The sequence below is a fragment of the Mesocricetus auratus genome, unplaced genomic scaffold, assembly GCF_017639785.1.
Source record: "Mesocricetus auratus isolate SY011 unplaced genomic scaffold, BCM_Maur_2.0 Super-Scaffold_100010, whole genome shotgun sequence".
In the NCBI taxonomy this organism is placed as follows: domain Eukaryota; kingdom Metazoa; phylum Chordata; class Mammalia; order Rodentia; family Cricetidae; genus Mesocricetus; species Mesocricetus auratus.
The window spans coordinates 66,346,130-66,369,798 of NW_024429194.1; the positions used below are offsets into that span (position 1 = coordinate 66,346,130).

A 23,669-nucleotide genomic window follows, 5' to 3' on the forward strand; every position below is an offset into this window, starting at 1 on the left:
GCACCAGGCTGTCTTCTCTTTCTTGTTCGGGTGGCCATGAGAATGAGTGGGTAGGGGCAGTGTTGACCTCCATCTCAGGAGTGATGAGCCTAGAGGGCAAAGGAAGCCTGGCTGGGTGGGCTTCAACTACACAGGGAAATAGATGTTAGAGCAGTAGTGCCCTCTGCTGGTCCCCAGTGGATGGTATGTGAAGAAGAAGAGGACAAAATAGTTGTAGATCATGTTATAAATATTATTTAAAAAACAAAAACAGAACACATACATCAGGTCCCAGGGGTAGAGGAAGCAATGGTGGAGCCCCAGGGCCAGATCAGGCAAGAGCAGGCACTGATGCTAGAGGGTGAGGACCCTGCCCTCTGCCACCCAGGCTGTGTCCACCAGCCTGTCTCTTTCCCGGAAACCCCTTCTCATACTGTATCTACTGGCATCACCCACCCCATGTAGTATAGACTGCCCATCTCTGGTCTGGGGCTGAGGGCAAGGACTGTACTAGTTTCTGAGAACTAGGGGACCCTTGAACACCAAGAGCAGCCTTGAGAGGTGCTAACAATAGTGTATGGGGATGGGTTACTTTAGGGAAAGTGGACACAGACCAGACATATGAAGGAGTCTGAGGCAGATGGTGAGGAAGACCCTGGAGCCACTGCCTCATGAAGTCCCAAGGCAGGAAGTAGCTCGTGGGGTCATTGGTGGTCATCCAGCTGCTGTAGGAGTGTCCGCCTTCGTCTCTCCAGCTCCCCCTCACTCAGCTCACTTTCCGATGTGTCCCAGCCTGTCTGTTGAGCAAAGGTGTGGCTTACCTGAGCCCCCTGGACAGTGTGTCACAGCTGGGGCAAAGGCCAGGTCCTTCCATTCACCTTCTCCTTCTTGATTCCAAAGCCTGGAGAGCGGTTAGGGAGCTCTGCCTGCCGGAGTTCCCTGTCCTTTTCCTGTTCTTGTTCTCTGTCTTCACTCTCCTTGCCAGCTTTTTCTTCAGGGTCCGTCTCACTCTCAGGACTGTTCTGTAAGAGTTCAGAGCCCATCTGAGCAACTGAGCAGCACAACTGGAAAGCAGGTTAAAATGGACTTGAGGATCTGAGTTCTCTACTCACCGACTTGTGTCTTCTCTTCTTAGTTTTCTTTTTGGGTTTCTTGGCTTTCCGAAGACCATGATCTATAGAGTTAAAAAAATTTCTATTAAGTCCCATTGAGAAATGGCTCTTCTTCTTCCCTGTACGTTCTGTGTAGACGCTGGCTCCTACTCTGAGGAAAGCTGAATCTGACTTCCCTCCATCCAGCTCCTTGACCGAGCAGGGATGGGAAATCTCGCTCCCTAGCTAGGCCCTCCCATCCTTGTCACCCCTCAAGGGGTCTGGAACCTACTGTGCTTCTACTGAGTCAGGACCACAGTACTCCAACTACTAGACTCCTACAAACTGCTTACCCGACCCAAGGAGAAGGTGGGAGGATGGGGAGCCTGATCCTCCAAGGGCAGCACCCCCACTTTCAACTGAATCAAGTGAGGATGAGGGCTCAGAGCCAGACTCTGAGGGGTTCCGCCTCCTCCGCTTGGGGGGCCGGAGGGATGGTGGGGGCAGTTCCTCTTCATCTGACTCAGAGCCCTGGGCAGACAAAAGACATAGGTCAGCCCAGAGTTCTGTCCTCCAGAAGCCCTCACCTGAGAGCTGGGGACAGGGTCCAGAACCAGGAAAGAAAAACAGTCCAGCCTCACCCACGTCCCTCTACCTGCCGACTCACTGAGGGTGAGTGAGACCGCTTGCGATGGTGTTTCTTGCCCTTTCTGCCATGCTTTCGGCCTTTGGTGTGGAGGTGCTGGCATTCAGTCTGCTAGAGGCAGAGAGAGAGGTAAGAACCTGCCCTCCCTGTCTCAGAAGGGGCTTTCTGCCTTTTCTAGGATCTACACTCAGTTCCCTTCCTTGGCTGGGCAGGTACATACCTCCAGCACCTGCAGGAACTCTCGGAAGAGCCGGATCCGCTCCGACTCCAGGGTGATCTGCTCAAAGGCTGAGTCGCACACAAAGCGCTCACGGACCTTGAACGGGGAGAGCACTGCTGATCAGACCAGGCCCTGCCTGGCCCAGCTTGGACACGCCACGAGCACTGGGCAGGGCTGGGGCAGAGGAAGGAAGGGAACTGGAGCTGGCCCAGGGCTTGTGCTGTGACTGGGGTGGGCCCTCAGTGGTGGAGAAGCTCCGCTGCCCTCAGGCTTGAGGGTGACTGGGGCCAGGCTGCGCTCCTGACCTCTTCCCAGGCAGTGCCCAGCTCCAGAGCAGGCACGGCCTGCCTCAGCATGCTTCGAAAGGCAGCTTCTCTGCGCCGCATCCTTCGTGCCTCCTCCTTTTCCCGCTCCCTCTCCCGTGCCTCCGCTTTCTCCAGCAGCTGAGGGCCAAGGGAAACAGAACTGGTCAGGTATACCTTAACAGGTGGGAAGGTGGGGTCTGGACTCCTGTTATCATTCCCCAAACCCAAGATAATCAGCAGGGTAGTGAGAAGGAACAAGACACTGGGATAAGTAAGAGAACCGCCCAGCCCTGCCCATCCCCTCACACTATTGAAGGTCAGCTTGATGTTGCCTGCGTCCAGCGCAGCAGCCCTCTTGTCAAAGCTTATGACGTGGGCGAAGTCCTCAAAGGCTGTGTTCACCTCCACACAGAAGCCCCGGTCCTGTGGGCACAGCAGTGCGTGAAGGCCAGGGGCACCACAGGCCCAAGACCAAAGGCCAATAGGCAAAGGAGCAGGCTGTGAGGCATTCACGCCTCTGCCCTCACATAGGACACACCTTAGAAACCACGCTGTCTTTATTTCACAGCCCCCCTCCCCTTCCGACCTTTGTGGGTTCATATGGAGCCAAGAAAGTCAGGAAGTTTCTTCACAGTCTTGATTGATGACTGAGTTTTTCACAATTACATCTTTGTTCCTCCGGCCACAGCTGGGCCTTCCTGCTGCTCATAGAAGCTGCCATGCATTCTTAACATCTGGGCTATCTGCTATCTCCCTCCCCTTCTTGTACTGAGTGCTCACTACGTAACAGGTTCTCTGCTGAGTGCTTGACACGTTTCTCCTTTAATCCTCCCTGTTCTGGTAAGGCAGTCTCATCTCATTTTATGCAGACAAGAAAAATGAAAGCACTTGCTCTATTGTATCCCAGGTCTAACCCCCAAATCTGTGTTTTAAGCACTACACCCACCCTGACTGCACAGTTCCTGGAAGAGATGTTGGCCATCGAGCCATCGAGTGTAGAACTCTCCAGCAATTTTTAAAACATGTCCATTGTCTTAAGCACATGGTCAGGTTCTATATTTCTCATCAAAAAGCCTCCATGTCTCAATGAACTTGAGGTGAAGGAGAGTGACTTGGCCAAGCTGACATGAGGTAAACAGAATACTGTGTCACAGGCCAGCTTTCCTGTTCTTCCACACAGCTGGCTTCCTCCGGTCTTCCCACTTGCTGATGCCAGGAGCACACTTGCTTTCCCCAAGAGTCCTTTCTCAGTCAAGACTCCAGCCCTTCCAAACACACCCTTCTTTGAGAGTGAGGACTTGGGTATACATCTCAGTCTACTCCCTTTAAGACTGTGGGTCTCACTGAAACTGAAGCTTTCCATTTTGGCTAAACTATCAGGTTAAGATCATGTCTCAACCCTGCTTCAGTGTTGGAGTTGCAAACATACCCAGACTTTATGTGGGTGTTGAAAATTCAAACTCCAGTCTTTATGCTCCCTAGCTCAGTCCCTCCTTAGGGAAGGCTTGACTACATCCTCTTCACTGTCCTCCCAGGGAACACACAGTTCCCTGTACTTAGATTAGCCCTCCATCCTGCTCTTAGCGTCTCAAGCTAGCTGTTTCTCTTCCTCACTTTCAATTCCTTGGACACAGCACAGGGAAAATGAATAAACATTTATCAAGAGCCCATTATAAGCAAGACACTTGACAAATTTTTTAAATGTTACTTAATCCTTACAATGTGGTATATAGATTATCCCCAATCTATAGAGGATGAAAATGAGGCTCGAAAGCACTAGATAAACTTGTGAAGGTTTCAGGCCAATAAATAGCCAGAAGTTACTTTACGGTGAAATGCATGCAGTAGTCTCCTCTCCAGGATACCTGTATCTTCACCTTTTCTGTCACTTCCCTTGTGTGGACACATGTCCCTGAGAATTGCCCTTACAATTTTTATTACTAGTTTTTGTTTTTTGAGACAGGGTTTCACTGTGCAACCCTGGCTGTCCTGGAACTCACAGAGATCCACCTGCCTCTGCCTGCCAAGGGCTGGGATTAAAGGAGTGAGCCACCACTGCCTGGCTATTTTTTTTAACTTATCTGATTTGCATTTTCCCTAGCAATTTCACCCCTCATCTGTTGACTTTCAAACCCATACCAAACTGGCTATTTTAATATACTGCTCCCATACCCATCGTTAATCTTCTAGCCCAGATCTCCAGTCTCCTATCTGCTCCAAGTTCAGGGCCCTACATTGTCCCAGGAGACGAAAGGTGTCCCTACAGTCCATGTGACTATGGATGGCCACAGGAACGCCTAAGATCACCTGGCTGCCTAAGCTGGGAGTCCAAATGAAGGAGTAGAAAGCGGAACTGCCCAGAATAACTGCTTTCTCAGGCAGTGTAGACAGGAGCCCAGCAAGCCTTTCTCCCAGTTACTTTGGCTACATGTTAACTATCTAGTAAAATTTAACCATCTTAAGATAGGTATTTGGGCTGGAGAGATGGTTCAGCAGTTAAGAACATTGGCTGCTCTTCCAGAGGTCCTGAGTTCAATTCCCAGCAACCACATAGTGGTTCACAACCATCTGTAATGAGATTTGGTGCCCTCTTCTGGCATACATGCATAAATAATAAAGTCTTTTAAAAAATAGGTATTTACAAGATTATCCTGTATAAGACATTTTACTTATTTATTTTGCTTTTGAGACAAGGTTCCTCTGTGAAGCTCTGGTTGTCCTGGAACTCACTCTGTAGACTAGACTGGCCTCAAACTCACAGAGATCTGCCCTGCAGCTAATCCTTTCTGCTGAACTCTCAATCCTTAATGCTTAACAACAGTGCTGCCATTCATTGCCTGTCCTGCACCTTTCCATCTTTCCCTTAACTTCACAAAATAATCAGCAATTCTACGCCACTGAGTTTAAGCTTTTGATTTTTTTTCTGAAAAGAAAAACATGATTTTTAAATATCCCCATCTTATCTATTTATTTATAAATGTAAAGGTTCTTGGTCGGACTTGAGAGCACTTCTAAACAAGTCCTTGGCAATTTCTAAATTGTTCTTGGTGACCTTGATAACCCTTTGATCAAGACTGAAGTCAGAAAGACATAAAAAATTCACCTTTAACTTTTACATTTTTAAAACATTTATTCTGTATGAATATATGTGGGCACCCACAGCATATGTGAAAATGATTCTCTTCTACCAATGTGGATTTCAGAGATCCAACTAAGGTCATTACTCTTGGTGGCAACCCTCTATACATTGAGGCATCTCACCAGCCCAACTTTATTTTATTATTTTTTTATTTTTTAGCCCTGGCTGTCCTGGAACTCACTCCAGACCATGGTGGTCTCAAATTCAGAGATTATTTGTCTGCCTTCCAAGTGCTGGAATTAAAAGCATCTGCTACCACATCCAACCCAACTTTCACTTTTTTAAAAAAAGATTTATTTACTTATTATGAACACAACACCCTGCCTCCATGTACGTCTACATATCAGAAGAGGGCACCAGATCTCATTACAGATGGTTGTGAACCACCATGTGGTTGCTGGGAATTGAACTCATGACCTCTGGAAGAGCAGTCTTAACCTCTTAACCTCTGAGCCATGTCTCCAGCCCCAACTTTCACTTTTTTAACAAATATTTTTTAATAAAAAATGTATAGCACCTCAATGCTTTTCTACTAAGGTCCATCTCCAAATTGGGCCTTAGCACATGTTCATGTGAAGAAATCTATGGCATCTTGTCTCTTATCTGCCACCTTGACTTTGAATAGCTACCTGACTAGTGAGTGAGCCTCCCTCCACCCCCACCCTCTAACAGTCTCTGGCATTGTGGTGTGGTTCTCCAACCTTTGTATCACAGATCATCGATAACAGGAGAGTACTGTAATCTAGTCCAGGGACAAGGTGAGCTAAAAAACGTAGCTCAAGTACCTGTCATTGCTTTTAAGATCTTGAGATTTGAGGGGCTGAACCCCTCTCCCCCTATCTCTTCCCCAATGATACAAACAGACTGGGAAGCACCTCACACCACCATCCTAACTATCAATATAAAAATCTAAGCCTCTTCTTTAGCATCCAAAGCCCTTTGCAAAGCTCTAGTAGGCATGTGATTCCAGAGAAATAAAAAATCCCAGGACAACATGATGCATCTCACTTAAGAGTCATTTTGAAACATTAAACACTTGGTTTTTTTTTTTTTTTTCAGATCTTTAGAGATAGGATCTGTTGTGTAGCCCAGGCTGACCTGCAACTCACCATCCTCCTCTCTTGTCTTCCAAGCTCTGAAAGTTAAAGGGGTGAGCCACTACACTGGTTTATTAAGTCCATATTAAACAGGTGACTGTATTACAATGCAACATCCATCGTAAGGTGATCTACCTAACAGTACCCCATGTCCCTCTCAACCTAGACACCAGGCTGCTATCTTCAGTAATTGGGTGTCCCTTGGTGGAAACTAATGCTTAGAAAAGTTGATACGGCACGTAAGGGGTTAATCTGGACTTTTACCCCAAGTTCTGCTGCTAGTCACTGTATTGGACTGCATCTTCAAATACATAGTATTGATTAGAATATTAGAATAGTATTTATTTTTGTTATTAGAAATACTTTTTTTCCCTTTTGGAACACAAAGTTCCCTTTACTTGCTTACTCAAATTTGTTACTTTGACAGACACAGACAATTATTTATCTAGTAAAGAAAATGACAGGGCACATGGGCTACTTGTGCAGCTGACACTTGCCTGAGCTTAAGAAGGCAGTAAAGAATAGTGAGGAAAAGAACACCTCACCCTCTTCCTCTTTCTAAGAGGGCAGAGGCATCTCAGCCAGTGTCCATGGCATGCCTTGAAAAACGAGCCCAGTGTTGACAGATCATCCAAACTGGTAAGAGACACTGACGATCCAGATTTTTATGTGAGGCCAGGCATAGTGGTGCACACCTATAATTCAATTCCAGCATGTGGGAAGTGAAAGGAGGATTGGGAATTCAAGGCCAGCCTGGGATACGTTAAGACCTTGTCTCAAAAACCGAAACAAGATGTATTTTTGTGAAATCTCCTGATTTTAAAACATTAGCAATACATTCCGAATTCTTCCAAACACCCTACCGGCCAGAAGGAGCACAGCTGTGGGGTATGAGCTTAGTCGGCTGTGCTTGCTTTCAGGCCTGCTATGCCCATCTCACCCACTTCCCTTTGCTCCTGCAGCACCCTGTGCCTACAGTATTCCATCTCGTCCACCCATTACTCCTGAAGGTGATGGTCCCTGGGTTACTGTCAACTCTTCCGATTCCTGTCTCTGTAGTAACACTTGCCCCTGGCTAATAGTTCTCGTTTGTTTTAGGTAATGAGTTCCTAAGAGGAGAAAATGATTTTTTTTTTCTGACACCAGGTTTTAACCTAGCTAGTACTCACTTTATTGCTCAGACTGGCTTTGAACTAGTGGCAGTCTTCCTGCCTTAGCCTCCCAGGTTCTGGGAATACTAATATGCATTGCTACATCTGGCTAGAAAAATGTGTCTGTTTATATCCCCAGTGTAAGCTGCCCTGTTCCTGAAAAGCATGACTCAGGATGTCCTGGTCTAGTGTGTGGCTTACACCCAGTCTGTGTCCCTCACCTTAAGAATGTCCTTTATGATCTTCTTCTCATCATGGAACCGAGCCTTCAACTCCTCCACATAGAACTTGAATAAGTCCAGAGGAGTAGAGCCTGCAGAAAGGGAGAGATGGGGGCCTGGCGGGCGGCAGCTTCCCAAGGCCCAGGGTGGGGTCAAGGACAGGCCCAGGGAGTGGGGTGCAGAGAGGCTGGCAGGTAGGAAGCCAGACCAGACAAGGGGAAGCCTGGCTGCCTTACCCGGCTGGCCCAGCATGTTGGCAAAGCGGACATCAGTGCTGACTGCTGGGTACAGCTCCATCCAGGTGGACATGGAATGCAGCTGCCCTGTCTCATGCAACTCATCCAGGAAGGTCTGAACAAGGAAAGGCCAGTAATAAGAGAATGAGATAGGGAGGGAAGCATGACCAGGGACTAGGGAGGAGGAAAGGAAATGGCAGAGTTGGACAGGCAGGGGCAGTTTAGGCAAAGGAGGCAGAGATGAGGAGACAAAGGGAAAGAGGAAAACATGAATATACAAACAGAATAAGCCAGTCTGGAGGTAATAAAGCAGAAACCTGCAGACAGCACAATTTTCTGACTTGGCTTCAATTTCCTGCTATGACCAGCTTAGTCAACCTACTAATACTGCTCCCAAGCTAAGGACAAATGTTCTTTCTGGCTCCCACCTAAAGGGAAAGACACTTGGTCTTGCTGGCACCCATGTCTGAGGGTGAAACAAACAGCTAGTCTCCCTGAAGGGGCACTACTGCAGAGTGCCTTAGGGACATGCAGGGGCCTAGTCAACAGACAATCTCATTGAGAGGAAGCACTACAGAGAGGCTGTGGTTTCTAGCAGAGCTGAGGCCAAGCTCTGATCCCAAGAACAGGAAGATACCTGAAAAGCCTCCCGGTTCTTCCGCTGCTGGCGCCGCTCCCGAAGCCGGGCCCGTTCCCGCTCTTCTTCCTCCTCTCTCTCTAAAGCTCGGATGTGCTCCTCAAAGCAGATCAGTGCATCTTCTTTGTCCATGTCTACGTGCAGGGAAGAAATGGGCAGGCACTGCACCAGTGGAACAGCCCCTCAAATGGGACAGACCCCATTTCTTAAGAGTGCTTCCCCTGTGGGTGCCAGGGGTTCTCAAGGGGGTGGAGAAAAGTGAAGTAGGGCTGTATGGTGGCAGTCACTAGTGGGCGTTCCTGGGGAAGAGTATTAATTGCACTGGAAAAAATAGCAAGTACTAAGTAATGAATTCAGCTTTTAGAAACTACCATATAAATCTAGTTATCTGAGAATCTGAGGTATCACATCTTAGGGAACTGGAAGTCACTTAGGCTTTGATGCAGCTTCAGAAGGTGGATTATTACTCTGTCAATGACTACAAGTCAACAGTTCCTTACTACATTAAGGCTCACAACACTAAGACCGTTTAAAACCATCTTCACATGAGCTACAGATACCATCACCATCATCTGTAAGGATTTCATATTTCTATCTAAGACACACAATGTTCAGGTAAACAGTGGACTCCAGGGCTGGGGGTAGAACTCAGTAGTAGAGCATGTGCCTAACTGAGGACCTAGGTTCAATTTTCAGCACTACAAAATATAAAAGATTAAAAAAAAATAGAGGCTGATCTAAAATATATGTAAGGGCCAGGGCACCATCCCTACCAAAATGTATGTAAGGGCCAGGGCACCATCCCTAGCGCCACACAGACAGACACAAGGGGTGATCTGAAACATCTGGACCCCAGAGTCCAAGAGAGGCAGTAACTGAAGGCTAGGGTTTCCATAATAGGTAGGGACAGGCTCTAAGTGAAGAAAGGACAGACAGCCAGGCTTACTCTGCAGTTGCTGGTCCTGAGCAAAGCTGGGGTTGTCCATGAGGTACTGCTGGGCCTGCGACCATGTGGTTTGGAAGTTGACACTGCTCATCCCATCCAGGATGCTCTTCAGGGCCTGGATATTTCGACGCCGAAGCTGCTTCGCTTGTTCCTGGAACACCACAGGATGAAAGTGAAACAAAGCTGGCAAAGGAGGTAGCTAGAAAACCCTAGGAGGGCCAGGCTTCTGTGTCCCAGGAAAGGGGAGAAGTTCCAAGTCCCAGACCAGTGTCCTCCTTGCCCTCCCCCACCCAAGGCTATTGGCCCGGTGCAGAAACAGGAAAGGTAAAAGTTCCACAGCAGCTTCCAATTCAGAAGAACACTGAGTAGAGAAATGAGTAGCCATGATGCACAGGGAATTGAGGGCTAGGAGAATCCAGTCAGTAACTATAACCATTACCTTCTCCTTCTTAGCCAGGAAGAAGAGAACATCATCATAAACCTCTTTTCGATCCCTCTCAGGGACAACAGCCCAAACCTCCAGGTCCCCAAAGGTCTGTTCTGCCCGCCTGTGGAGCACACGGGCTGTGAGTAGGTAGAAAACAGAACCCTGCCTACATCTGTGTGTTCTCAGGGTTCCTGAGCCCCAGACCAGTCTAATAGTTCTCTGACCGGTAGCGGGTGGTGGAGGTCATGCGTTCGTGCTGCTCTAGGAAATGCTGCAGGGTCTGTTTGGCCTCCTTGGCCCTCAGCCGGGCCTCTTCTTTCTCCTCCTTCTCCCGCTGTGCCTTGTAAGCATTAAATGCCTGCTTCTTTTCACTCAATTTGGGCAAGGCACTGTGTGGATAAGGTGAGAACAGGGAAGGAAACAGCTTGAATTACCTTGCACAGCCCATGAAGCAGGGTCTCAATACATGGGGAAAAGTCTCCACAACACCATGTTGGAGACCCATGTATGGGCTTAGCGTACAGGTGTCCAGAATATGGCTAGGGATGAGTAGTGAGGGGAAGAAATACTGAGCCCTTTTGCTTAGCTGTTCTCAAGTCATCATCGGACACCTGTCTTGTTAGGACCCCTATAGTTCAGTTCAAGCCACTGATCATTTATTAAGCATCTATCTTATGGCTGGGCCTTTCCCTCTTCTCATCCTGGAGTCAATCTAGCTTTTCCTTCTTTTGCATCCCACCCCAGCCACTTGGACTTGAGTATTGAGTTGAACATCTCAGGGAGTTCCTGGCCAAGTTGCCTTCATGAACAAGGACTGTCCCCTCCTGCTCAAGCCTACCTGTAACGCGGGTCAGTGACTACCATCTTCATGGCCTGTTCCCACGAAGCATTGGAAGGGACAGCCTGGAACAGAGGCATAGGTCTTGGAGTCTGCCCACCTCCACACCCCCCAAACCCTCCTTGGGAGCCTATGCCAAGCACCTTGTCCCTCAGCAGCTCTTTGAAGGCCTGTTTTGCTTTTTCCCGGTTGCTCCAACTGAGGCCAGATCTCTCTGGTTCTGGCCTAGCTTCCTCCTCTTCCTGTGGTAGTCGATGCTGTCCAGTAGAACTGAAGAGGAGAAGGAACTCAGCCAAGGGCCCACAATCCTTAGTTTTCAGTGCCCTTCACTCTGGGCAATTTACTGTCCTTTTCTTGCTCCCCAAGGAGCCCTTCAGAGGTCATGCTCAGCTCCTCACATGTCCCTCCCAAGATTGAAAAAATTAGGCTGCAATGAACAAGAGTGGCTCTCACCTGCTGGGACCCTCCTCCCGCTGCAGGAACCCCTGCTCCAGGGGCTGGGCAGCCTCCAATACATCACAATCTTCACTTCGACCTGGCTCAGGTTCCAGGAGGGCCATAGGCACTGGGATGGGACCAGGAGGTATAGGTGGAGGGTCAGGCTGTGGCTGAGGTGGCTGTGGCTGTGGCTGTAGTGTCTGTAGTTGCTGGGTCTGCTGTTTTCTGTAGGCAAGCCGAAAGAGTAATGGTATACCAAAGCAAAGGCAGGAAAGCAGGGTGGGCCAATTGCTCTAGCTTGGGAAAGACTGGATCTAAAGCAGCTGACCGCATAAAAGACTAAGACTCTTTCTACCATAGAAGAATAATGGTGAATCCACTCCATCCCCCAAGTGCTCCAAGGAAGGAAGGTTACATGGTCAAGTCACTTACCCTGCAGACTCTTGTTTGACTAGGGCTGCAAGGAGAAGAGGTAACAGTCATAGAGTAGCAAAGGACTCCCAAGTAGCCTTGCCCAGTCTTCCCTTCTACCTCCAGGACCCTCACCCTCCAGGTCATCCAGATCCTTGGGCCGGGTCCAACGGGACTCTTGGCTCTGGTTGTTGTAGTAATACGGCTTCCCTGTGTCTGATTTGTACTCTTTCCAGGGACACTGGGACAGCAGCAGCTGTAAAAGGATGAGTCAGAGGTCATCAACAGCTGGGCAGCCCTCCAGCCTGTCAGGGGGACTAAGGGGACCCAATGAACAGAGGACATAGCAGTCTTTAGTGCCACCTGGCCTTGCCTGAATGGGGGAAAGTGAACTTCCTAAGACCCTAGGGAGGCAATTCCAAGGAGCATGGAGGTGGTCAGGGGTCCTGGGGTCAGAGGAACTACAATGAGTATGGTTAGAGACTCAAGGAAGGCCAAGGACTTGGAAGAGTCAGAGAAGCTAAAAGAAAGAGCTAGAAAGCCCCACTTAGGACCTCCGCCTTGGACTTGAGCACGCTGGGCTTCTCCCACACCGACTGTTTGTCATCAGCATTGTAGTAGTAGATGCGTCCATCAGGGGCCACATGTTCACTCCATAAGGCCCTCTAGGGGGAGGAGCACAGAATCATCATTAGGCTCCCTTCCCAAAACCTCTCCTCACCCTGATGACTTAACCATCAGCCTCCCACTTTCTACCCAGAGACCTAAGCTAGAAGCACTCACCGGAGGGCCTGTCCCAGCCACAGCAGCTAGAAAAAAAGCCAAAGGAAATCTACTTAGGCCTTGTTCCAAACCCCCATCTTCTCCCCACTTACTCCTCCCTTATTCCGTCCCATAAATATCCCCCTGATCCCATCAACATCCCAAAATCCCTGGCATCCCAACAAGCATGATCCAGCGTGGGCTCCAGTCCATTGTCCCCTCTCCCCTGTGCCCCCCCAACCTCCGAGCCTGGGGGGAGCAGGCCCCCAGAAGACTCACAGCTGGCGGTGTCCGCACCCGGAGCCGTCTGCCGAAGAAAGAGGAGGGGGAAGGGTTGGGGCCAAGCCCAGTGGCCCCCATGACCCAGGCCATGGGAGATGGAGAAGCAGGCCAGGCCAGGATCTGTGTGTCCTGTTCCCAGGGATCTCTGCCCTCTAACAGTCCTGTCCCCTCCACCCCGCCAGGACTGCGACTCTCAGGTCCCACGGGGAGTCGCACAGTAGCTCCTTTCTTCGTCTTCCACAAGTAGCAGTATTCTGTTGAGTCAACTCCTGAGATCCATCTCTTCACAGCAGATGCCAAAGTTCTATACCCCACTTAGGACTCCACTACACTGAGCAACAGCACAAAAAAGTGCCACTGCCTCTTTTAGAGGCAAAGAGAATGTGATATGAAAAACCTTCTTAGCATGTCCAGAATGCAAGAGTATCTGAATGAGTGATTCTGTAAGGGTGTGGCATGAGAGGTAACGAGATCATGAGGCCTTTGGCGATGAGTGGGAAACTAGAGCTGCTGAGTGTGTGGCTGGTGAGGCTTTGGATGTGAGGAGTATTGCCAGGGACCAGAGTAGACACGATAGGAGGGAAAGAACAGAGTCCACATCCATGCACTCCAAGTCAGACCCACAGAGTGCAAGATAGAGCCTGCTTCCTGCTCATCCCCAGCGCTTACCGCTGCAGTGACAGGCACCGCTGGCATCAGCATCCCTGGCATCATTGGAGGTACCATTCCTGGTATCTACAGATATGAAGAACAGAAGCCAACATTAGAGTAAATAAGGGCTAAGTTGGGTTCCCTGAGATCCCTTTGGAGGCTCCAACCCTCACCTGGGGCACACTCTCAAGCAACCTTCAGGTTCTACACACTCACCATGCCTGAGAGCTGTTTTAGTCATTCGGCAGACAAAGATACGAGTCTGGCCCAAAGCCTCCTTTCTTCCCCAATTTCTAAAGCCCAGATGGTTGCTCCCATCTCTTTCCCAGCTAAAGACCCCATGGGAAGAACAATTACCTGTGTAAGTGGTGGTGGTGCCCCCATTGGTGGAAGCATTGGGGGCAGTATGCCAGGTGGCATGGGGGGAATGGCTGGTGGTCTCTGACTCATAGGGGGCAGCCCCATCGGAGGAAAAGGAGGTGGGATCCCTGGAGGGGGCATCTGGAAATGAGGAAAGAAAAAGCCATTAGACAGAGGACACTGTCTTATTCTGGCAGAGACCACCTATCTCAGGCACTACCCAGCCCTCATCCTGGCCCACAGCTGATTCCAAGACTTTCATTTGAGAAGTAACTGTCTCCTTCTTCACTACTGAGGAAGACAGGTAACTGAGGAGCTCCTAGGTGTAATGGCAAGCACACAGCTTCCTAAGTGGGGGAGGGAGAGGAAAAGGGCAAGGAACAGTACCAGACTGGGGAGGCTGTACTCCCCCCAGAGACCTTCAGGTGAAGGGAGAAGGCAGGGATCCCAGTCTCCTACCTCCTGTCCCTCTCTAACTCACAACCGCCTATGCTATTCCAGCCTGAACTCTGAGGCTTTTGTAAAGAGCACAGGTAAGGAATAGTGAAAGAGAAAGAAGCCTCCCCAGCCCTCAGTCTACTGGAGATCTTTCCCTTCCAGGTCTCCGATCTCCAGTCCCCTTTGTATCCCAAGGACAAAACAAAAAGGGAGAACTGTCCCTTTATGGACTAGAGCTTTAACAGCAGCTCTCCCCACCCCAATGCTCAACACCACCCATCTTCCAAATACCACGAGGGTGTGTTACAGGTCCTTGCTGGCAACACAGCAGTGGTAGGGTGGGGGCTGGGGTGCAGGCTGGAAAAGCCAAGCCCAGGGAAACACATAAAACTTACGAAGGGTGGTGGCATCATGGGGTGCCCCGGTGGGAAGGGGGCAGGCGCTGCTGGGGGCCGGGGACCAGAATCGGGAACCGACTGTTGAGGGAGAGAAAAGTCATAGGACCCAGGATGGGCACAGAGATGGACTTGTAGAAGGGAAGCAGAGGGATGAGGATGAAAGAGAAACACAAGTTCAGGAGGGAGTTTCCAAGCCCCATTTCCTACCCAGCCCCAGCCTGAGCCCTGCAGAGCTCTGCTCTCTAGTACTAGCCCAGAAAGCCAGTTGACGAAGCCCTTCAAGTCATCTTTATTTTGGGAGTTTCCACTTTGCCAAAGTGGCACAGCAGAGGCACAGCAGGCTCTACTACAGGCACCTGGCTCTTGGCATGACATCAGCCCATTCTCCTGCATCTCTCTTAAGCCCTTCTTCAATGTGCTGAGTTGAAGATTCACTCCAAAGCTGTTGGTCCTTCACAACAAGCTTCCTTCTAACCAGACTCATTCACTCATCCACCTGCTTCCACTTTTACTCCCAAACACCACCTGGGCCATCCTCCCCCATCTCTGATGGCTACCCTCCTTTACAAACTCTGAACATGGGCACAGGCTTACACAGTTCAAGTATTCCTGTCTTCCTCCAACAGCTGACCACATGACACTATTTAAAGTAGCTTTCTCCAACTTCTTCGTCTGATGCCCTTCTTTAGTTTCCTCATGTACACAATTTTATTATGTGTGCCTGAGCATGTTTTGTCCTACTAGTGGGTGACACCATTCCACAGGAGCAGGGATCATATGAATTGCTGAAAGCTAGATTCCAGGTACATGCCATAGGGTCTGGCACATAATAGGTACTCAATAAATACTGAATGAATTTAAAACAAATGAAGCAAATTTCTATATAGAAATTTCCAATTCTAAAATGTCATTATATATATGTAGTAAATGATAGATATACCAAGAAAGTTTTTTAAGAAAGTTTTTTGTTTTTTTAAAGATTTATTATACATAGTGTTCTGCCTACATGTATGTCTGCATGCCAGAAGAGGGCACCAGATCTCACTATAGATAGCTGTGAACCACCATGTGCTTGCTAGGAATTGAACTCAGGACCTCTGGAAGAACAGCCAGTGCGCTTGACCTCTGAGCCATCTCTCCAAACCCCCAAGTCTTCATTTTTATAAACATAGATAAGAATAAGCTTAAGCCAGGCATTGGTGTCACATGCCTTTAATCCCAGTACTCGGGAGGCAGAGGCAGGCAAATCTCTGTGAGTTCGAGGCCAACCTGATCTACAGAGTGAATTCCAGGACAGATTCCAAAACAATACATAGAAACCCTGCCTCGAAAAACCAAAAAAAAAAAAAAAAAAAAAAAACCAAAAAAAAGAAGAAGAAGAAGAAGCTTAAATGTCCATCAGTAAAGAGTCATCATACACAAACATAAAATGGAACACTACACATTCATAAAGAAGAATGAGGAAATTCTGGGGCTGGAGAGATGGCTCAGTAGTCAAGAGCACTGACTGTTCTTCCAGAGGACCCAGATTCAATTTGCAGCATCCACATGGTGGCTCACATCCATCTCTAATTCCAGTTCCATAAGATCTGACATCCTCAGCCGGGCATTGGTGGCGCAAGCCTTTAATCCCAGCACTTGGGAGACACAGACAGGTGGATCTCTGTGAGTTCGAGGCCAGCCTGGTCTATAAGAGCTAATTCCAGCACAGCCTCCAAAGCCACAGAGAAACCCTGTCTCAAAAAACTGAAAAACAAAACAAAACAAAACCTGACATCCTCTTCTGGCCTCCTCAGACACAAATATGGAATATGTCATAAATGTAGGCAAAACACTCATACATGTAAACTGAAAACAGATATTTGTAATTAAAAAAAGAATGAAGAAATTCATTACCAAGATAGGGAACAATGTCAAAATTTTAAGGTATACTGACAAGTTGGGGAAGGCAAGATGCCGTGAAATTTTATTACACATATAAATATAGGTGATAAGAACAACAAAAGACAAATGGGAAAGAGGCTTTTCACAGTATGCCTTGTGACACAGTACTGTGTCTTATAAATATATTACTATATGGCTTTATTACCTGCTCAAGAGTATTTGGCGGGAGGGGGCAGCTGGAGACACTGTTCAGGAGTTAAGATCCTTGCCTGCTCTTCCAGAGGACCTGGGTTCAGTTCCCAGTACCCACATAATGGCTCATAACAGTGTATAACTGCAGTTCCAGGGGATCTGACACAGTCTTATGGCCTCCATGAGCACCAGGCACAACACACATGCAGACACTTAAATACACAAAATAAGTCTTTTTTTTTTTTTAAAGCATTTTGGGGGCTAGAGAGATGGCTCAGTAGGTAAGAGAACTTGTTGCATGAGTACCTGAGTTTGGATGCCAGAACACACACACGTGCACGAACACACACTATGCATGGTTGTAACCCATGCTGTGGAGGGCTGAGACAGGACAATCATTAGAACTTGCTGGATGCTAGCCTAACTCAGTGAGAAGCCCTGTCTTTAGCAAATAAGGCAAACAGGGATGGATAAAATGTCTGCCATCTTCCTCTGGCCTCAGTGCACAGACATTTTTTGTTTTGTTTTGTTGTTTTTGAGACAGTCTCATTATGCAGTCCTTGCTACCCTGGAGCTCACTCTGTAGACCAGACTAGCTTAGAACTCAAGAGATTCTCCTACCCCTCTTTGGGTGCTGGGATTGGAGGTGTGCCCACGCCCAGCTCACACACTTTTTAAAAGGTGGAGATGGAGCTAAAAGGTTGCTTGTCTTCCTAGCTGAAAGCTGAGGAGCAGTATGGGAGTTCTGGGGAGAGGCGGCAGCCTGGAGGAACAGGAGCCACCTCACAACTGTTTCTCAGTTACCCCTATCCTGAGGCAGCCTAGACAGTTAAAAATGCTTTCTAGCCAGGCGTTAGTGGCGCACACCTTTAATCCCAGCACTCGAGAGGCAGAGGCAGGAGGATCTCTGTGAGTTCGAAGCCAGCCTAGTCTACAGAGCTAGTTTCAAGACATGCTCCAAAGCAATACAAGGAAACCCTGTCTCAAAAAAAAAAACAACAACAAAAACAAAAACAACCCAAGCAATAAATAAATAATGCTTTCTAACCTTTATCTCTAGAAATGTCTGTCTTTTAGCTTGTCCTGAGTAGTATGTGCCACGCTACTGCAACTGACCCCTATTCTCTACCTCCAACTAAGGGCACTCTTCCTGTGCTCTGGAAATTATATCTGTATGGAATGTCAGAAACCACTTGTCATGGAAGAAACCAAATGTTGTGTTCTACTCTTCCATCCTGAGCCACTTTAACCTACCAAGTAGTCAACATTGAGTCTCATCAGGCCCAACACCATGTTATCTAGTCCTGTCCAAGACAGAGACCTAGGAGTTACTCTCTATAGTGTCCTTCATAATACAACCTGACTTATCTTCATTTTTTTCCTTTTTTTCATGTATTTCCATTTTTTCCAACCCACTTTTTCCATCTGATCTACTATTTGACCTCCCAAACTGTTTTCCTCATACCCATTTCTATCTGTACTCACAACACACTCTTCCAAACATACCTGCTTAGAATTCTCCAGCCATTTCCTAATGTTCTGAGAGTGACCACCAAAGCCCAACCAGTCGGGTGTGTGAGGCTGTCAATGACCTTGCCAGCCGCCTCCATACCCATCTTGCATGCTCCCGCCATACTCAGGCTTTCTCCCACTGCAGGCATGCACCTGGACACAGAGCACCTCTATGTTCCATACACACTTTACAGTCGAAACCCATTCCCCATGAAAGCCTTTGCCAACCACTGCACTAGCCCAATTCTAAATGTACTGTCTCATGTGGCACTAAGATATACACTCTATTAAACATGGATACTCACATTAGATTAAAAACCATAACATTTCGTGCAACTCAACTAAAATGAAAACTCTTAAGTGCAGAGGTAAACTCAGCATAGTGGCTCAACACTGTCATCCTAGCACTTGGATAGAGAGAGGATCTGGAGTTTGAGGCCACTGTGGGCTATGTGGTGAGTACCAGGTCACCCTGGGCTGCTGAGACTCTGCCTCAAAAAAATAAGTAATAAATAAATGATTTTGTGAGGTGGCTTAAGTGGATTAAAGCACTTGCCTTCAAGCCTGAGGACCTGGATTTGGCCCCTGGGACCCACATAGTGGAGACAGAGAACTAACTTCCACAACTTTTCTTCTGGCCTCCACACATGTAATGTAGTACATGTGCATTCATCCAAAATGAGTAATAGAAATCATAGGAAAAATTAAGGTGGAGGCAGTCACAGGCTGGAATGGATACTTGTTTCTTGACTTGACCGGTCTTGGTAAGTCCCACCAAACTTGAGGGCCACTGGTAAAGCCTACTATCAAGAAAACACAATTTAGAGCTGGAGGAAACCCTGAAAATCACCCCAAATACACCCCTCAATCTTTTTGAGATAGGGTATCATTTTATAATAAGGCTGGCCTGGAACTCACTGTATATCTCATTCTAACTCTAGCCTTCAAATTTGCAGTAAAACAATCCTTTTACCTTAGGATTATAAACATGTGCCAACATTTGCTTTTATAGTCCAGATTGGTCTTAAACTCCTGATCCTCTTGTCTTCATCATAGGAGTACCACTATACACACCAATACTCCTCTCTTGTCATGGGAGAAAGGTAAGACACTAATGGCTAAAGTCCCACAGCTAGTTTCAGATGAGTCCCGACTAAATTTAATTTGCCTCCCTTAGAAGCATAATGCCTGCCAGCAAAAGCAGGTATTTCTCACACAAACCTTCCTTGCAAGTAATTAAATCAGCAAGACTCCAACCTCATCTTAAGAATGTACAGTAGGAAGCTGGAGAGATGGCTCAGAGGTTAAGAACACAAGGCTGGTCTTCCAGAGGTCCTGAGTTCAATTTCCAGCAAGAATGTACAGTAGGGCTGGGTAGTGGTGGTGGTGGTGGCGGCGGTGGTGGTGGCACACGCCTTTAAACCCAGCACTCGGGAGGCAGAGGCAAGCGGATCTCTGTGAGTTTGAGACCAGCCTAGTCTACAAGAGTTCCAGGGCAGCCTCCAAAGTCACAGACAAACCCTGTCTCAAAACAAAAACAAAAAACAAACAAACAAAAAAAGAAGAATGTACAGTAGGCCTGGCAGTGGTGCCGCACACGCCTTTAATCCCAGCCCTCGAGTGGTAGGTGGATCTCTGTGAGTTCTAGACCAGCCTAGCCTGCAAGAGCTAGTTCCAGGACAGGCTCCAAAGCTACACAGAGAAACCCTGTCTTGAAAAACAAAACAAATGTATAGTAGTGCCTATTGCCTATCTCATAAAATTCTTCAACTTACAGTCAAGTGCTGGTGGTACATGCCTTTAATTTGGGAGGCAGAGGCAAGCAGATCTCTGTGATCTATATATCAAGTTCCAGGACAGCCAGAGCTACATCTAAAGACCCTGTCTCAAAATAAAAACTATAATGGCATATGCCTTTAATCCCAGCACTTGGGAGGCAGAAGTAGGTAGAGCTCTGAGTTTGAGGTCAGTATGGTCTACAGAGGGAGTTCCAGAACAGCAAGAGCTACACAAAGAAACCATCTCAAAAAATATTGTTTTTTCTTCATCTACCATCCAAAGCCTTTCAATACAGCCAGTCCCACACGCTGGCCCATCCTGAGTCCAGGGCTTCCCAGTTTCTAAGAATTGTTACAAAACCCTCTTGTTTTATTCAAGATGACTGTGTTACTTTTGCATTACTGCACACCCCACACATACACTCTATGTCCTTTCAGGATAGAGTGCACCACTTTGCAGAGTGGCATGCACCACTGTGTTTACTGGGCTTCTGAGATTACCCACCTCTCCACCCCAGTGTAGAGTTCCCTACATTTTGGAAGTAAGCCTTCCTTTTCTTTTTCCAGTTCATAAAATATGAAAATATGTGGGAGCACATGAACATATAAAGACCCAAAGCTGATGTTGAAAACCATCCTTGATCCATCTTCCATCTCATTCACTTAGGAAAGTAGTCTCTCTCAATCAAACTCAGAGCTCACTGATATAGCCTCACTAGCTGTCCTGCTCTGGCAATCCAGTCTCTGTCCTTAAAGGACACAATTGCAGAGAGGTGGGCATTTTTGTAGGTTCTGGATATCTGAACTCCAGTCCTTATGCTAGCCAGCACAACAAGCATTTCCCAAGCCTCTCCCCAGACTGAGCTTTCTCTTTTTTATACCTCCCCTAATTGTCTAGACAGGAACTCTACCTGAAATGCTTCCATGAAACCTAACCTTGGTGGGGTTTTGCATACAACCTAACACACTGTGTGCTTATTTGTTTGTATAAAATCTCAGTACAGTCTGTGATAGAAACACGTACAATAGTGGAGATGCTTTGTGAAAAGTTACATACAGAAGGCGAACTGTATATGACCACCTTCACACTGTAATGGAGACTTCTGGCCAGAATTCAAACACTGGCCTGTTTCAATCAGTTACCCAGGGAAGACAAAGCAATGGGACAAATGTAAATGATTATGGAACTTTCTGACCCTTCCCTTCTGCAAGCTTCCCGTCCTGTCCTTTCTTTCTTGAAACACCTGCTCCTCTCACTGACTGCAATACCAATGCAATTCTGAGTTGCTTACATTTTGAGTAAACTCTGAAGTGAACAGTACAAGAGGACAGAAGGAAGCTGAAAGAGAATCGGACCTGTTGGGCTTCCCTGGAACAGAACACACACTTAGGGGCTGGGAAGTGATAAGGAAACTGAGATACTTGACCATCTGATCATCATATATTCATGGAGACCAATGGAAGCCTCCTAATACAAAATGTAATCAAGTCCCAGACTTCAAATCTAAGGGCATCTTAGAACTGAGCATTCAGAAGAACAGAGAGAGAACAAGAATAAAGAAACAGAGGAAAGAACAGAAGTAAGCTAACAGGTAATGGTTACTGGGTGCTTATCATGAGTCTGAGTCACACCAAACATTCTTTAATCCTCACACTATCTTAGAAATCATCCCCTGAGGTTCTGACAGATCACTTGACTATGGTTCTAAGAGCTTAAATGGTATTGGCAGATTTGGAATCCAAGCAGCCTGATCACATAGAGCTGCCTCCCAAAAGGAAGGATGGATGGTGCCACAGGTGACATCTCTTAGCCTCATCTTAATTCTTCTCACCCCAACCCTCAAACAAGGCTAAGATTGATTCTCAGACAGCCAAGTGATTCTAGGTTGGCCTGGTCTGACTCACTCTCACTCACTGAAGGAACTGTTATAAAATGAAAGCTAGGAGGTGTATTCAGAAAGAGGTAGCCATCATAAAAAGAAACAACAGGGCTGGAAATGCAGCTCAGCAGTGAAGCACCTGCCCAGCATTAACAAAGCCTGATTTCAATGCAAAGAACAGCTGAGGCACCAGTTAATCACCCTGTAGTCTCCATTGACATGCTGAACCCAAACAGGTCCAGCCCCTCCCCCAGCCTCTTCCTAGCCTGGAGATCTCTCTAGAATACAACTTCTTGTTGCTTCTGATACCCGTCACCTCTTCACTCTCCTGAAGAACAGAATGTTATGTTATTTCTGGATCTCATCTTTCGGGGCCAGGGTTCAACCTTCTCTATTTACAGAGTTCTCCCATTCCCCCAACAGGATTCCCAAGACCCAGGTCCACCCGGATGCAGCCATGCAAGCTTTAACTCTCCTACCCGAAAATCCCGGGGGCTTTTTCCCAGTCCAGCTGAAGGTTTCCTCTCCAACTTCATGCTTCCCGCATCCTAGAATCCATTGGCCTTAAATCTCCTCAAACCCGCCCCCTTTTGGAACTGATGGAGATTCGGTATATCATTTTCGCCCATTTTCCTTTTTGAAAGTCAATGGGAAATCCGAGGCCCAAAGAAATGTAGTGACTTGCCCAAGGTCACACAGAGTTATTAGTTTGCTGAAGGCTGAGCCAAGGCGCTGGAACCAAGGGGCCTCTGCTCGTCCATTTCTTGGACTACTCCAGCTCTGAGGTGGCAACCAGGAGCCTCTTTTTCCTCAGAAGCCCCCTCCTCACCTCAGGAGACAAGGTTTTGTGAATGGGTGGAGAAAGAAGGGAGTCCCCTATGGTCCTAAGGTGGCACCCAGGGCTGCCATACACAAACCTGGGTCTGGGGGAGGGGCATGGGGCACGCCAAATAGCCCAGGAGAGGTTAACTGTGGTTTCCATCTCCCGCCCTCTTCTTCCCCGACCCTTCTCCACAGACCCACCCTTCACTTCATCCCTTCCTCCTCCTCACACCGCGAGCCTCCGCTGTCCGTCTCCTCAGCCCCCGGCCGCACGCCCCCCCGCCAAGCTCCATAATGGCCTCCCCGCCCCTTCTACCCCAAATCCCCGCCCCCACCCCCCTACTGGGCTGTATTTCCTCGCCCCTCGCCCTCCCTCGGGATCCCGGGTACCCCGGCGGCCCCCCCGCCTCCCGGGCCCGAGCCCGGGCCGCAGGGGGCGCTGTGGGACAGCCCCGGGCCTCTCCACCCCCGCGCGGGGACGTTACCATGCCAGAGCCTCAGAGCAGCTGGGCCGGCTCGGCCCACTCGCCAGTAAAAACAGCTCTGATTGGCCGGGCCTCAGCCGGGAGGGCGTGGCCAGTGGGGGTCGCACCCCTTCGTGGCCGGGGCTCCGGTTGCTTTCGCCGAGGAGCGGAGCCCCCAACCGGCCCGGTGTGCCCGGCCCGGCTCCGCCCCCGGCACGGAGAGCCAGGCCCCGCCCCCCGCGCGCACGCAAGGTCCTGGGCTCGCCCCCGGGGGCGGGGCGCGCCAGCTCCCGCCTCTGATTGGCCGCGCGCCCACTGCGCTGCGCTGCGCCGAGTCAAGCCCGCCGCCCGCGCCTCCGAGGCTTCCCTCAGAGCCCGGTCGGGACTGAGATGTCCGTTCTGCCCGCCTGTAAAAGCACCGTTGTGCTCCGCAGCGCGGTTTGGTTTTTCTTGTGCATTTCCTG

At 48.5% G+C, this 23,669-nt stretch overlaps 1 protein-coding gene across 13 annotated transcripts; it reads right to left on the reverse strand.

Moving 5' to 3' along the window:
- Positions 1-211: 211 nt before the first annotated feature.
- Prpf40b (pre-mRNA processing factor 40 homolog B) lies at positions 212-23,409 on the reverse strand. 13 transcript variants are annotated; one of them, XM_013111273.3, is made up of 25 exons: positions 23,227-23,409; positions 14,671-14,751; positions 13,835-13,978; positions 13,496-13,561; positions 12,824-12,851; positions 12,566-12,591; positions 12,337-12,447; positions 11,918-12,038; positions 11,804-11,828; positions 11,387-11,596; positions 11,077-11,203; positions 10,934-10,998; positions 10,320-10,484; positions 10,108-10,216; positions 9,669-9,819; positions 8,723-8,856; positions 7,850-8,200; positions 2,548-2,664; positions 2,242-2,379; positions 1,937-2,032; positions 1,726-1,827; positions 1,424-1,601; positions 1,092-1,153; positions 858-1,001; positions 212-776 (listed from the first exon to the last, which is right to left on the reverse strand). In XM_013111273.3, exons 1-25 carry the CDS (start codon positions 23,227-23,229, stop codon positions 684-686), a joined length of 2,847 nt encoding a protein of 948 aa, XP_012966727.1. In that variant the 5' UTR covers positions 23,230-23,409; the 3' UTR covers positions 212-683. The 13 variants fall into 13 exon arrangements, with proteins under 13 accessions (XP_012966727.1, XP_012966724.1, XP_005067273.2 ...); XM_013111270.3 differs by lacking the exon at positions 23,227-23,409 and having other exon boundaries at positions 7,850-7,941; positions 8,086-8,200; positions 14,671-15,652; XM_005067216.4 differs by lacking the exon at positions 23,227-23,409 and having other exon boundaries at positions 1,726-1,824; positions 7,850-7,941; positions 8,086-8,200; positions 14,671-15,651.
- Between the last annotated feature and the right edge of the window lie 260 nt (positions 23,410-23,669).

Bases quoted from the DNA above. Each gene is read 5' to 3' on its own strand.
- Prpf40b (XM_013111266.3), bottom strand. From the start codon at position 15,066: ATGCAGGAGAATGGGCTGATGTCATGCCAAGAGCCAGGTGCCTGTAGT. The intron at 2,033-2,241 runs GTCAGGAGCGCA...TCCCCGTTCAAG, and splicing joins TGGGCACTGCCTGGGAAGAG to GTCCGTGAGCGCTTTGTGTG. The intron at 1,002-1,091 runs GTGAGTAGAGAA...GAACTCTTACAG, and splicing joins AGAAGAGAAGACACAAGTCG to AACAGTCCTGAGAGTGAGAC.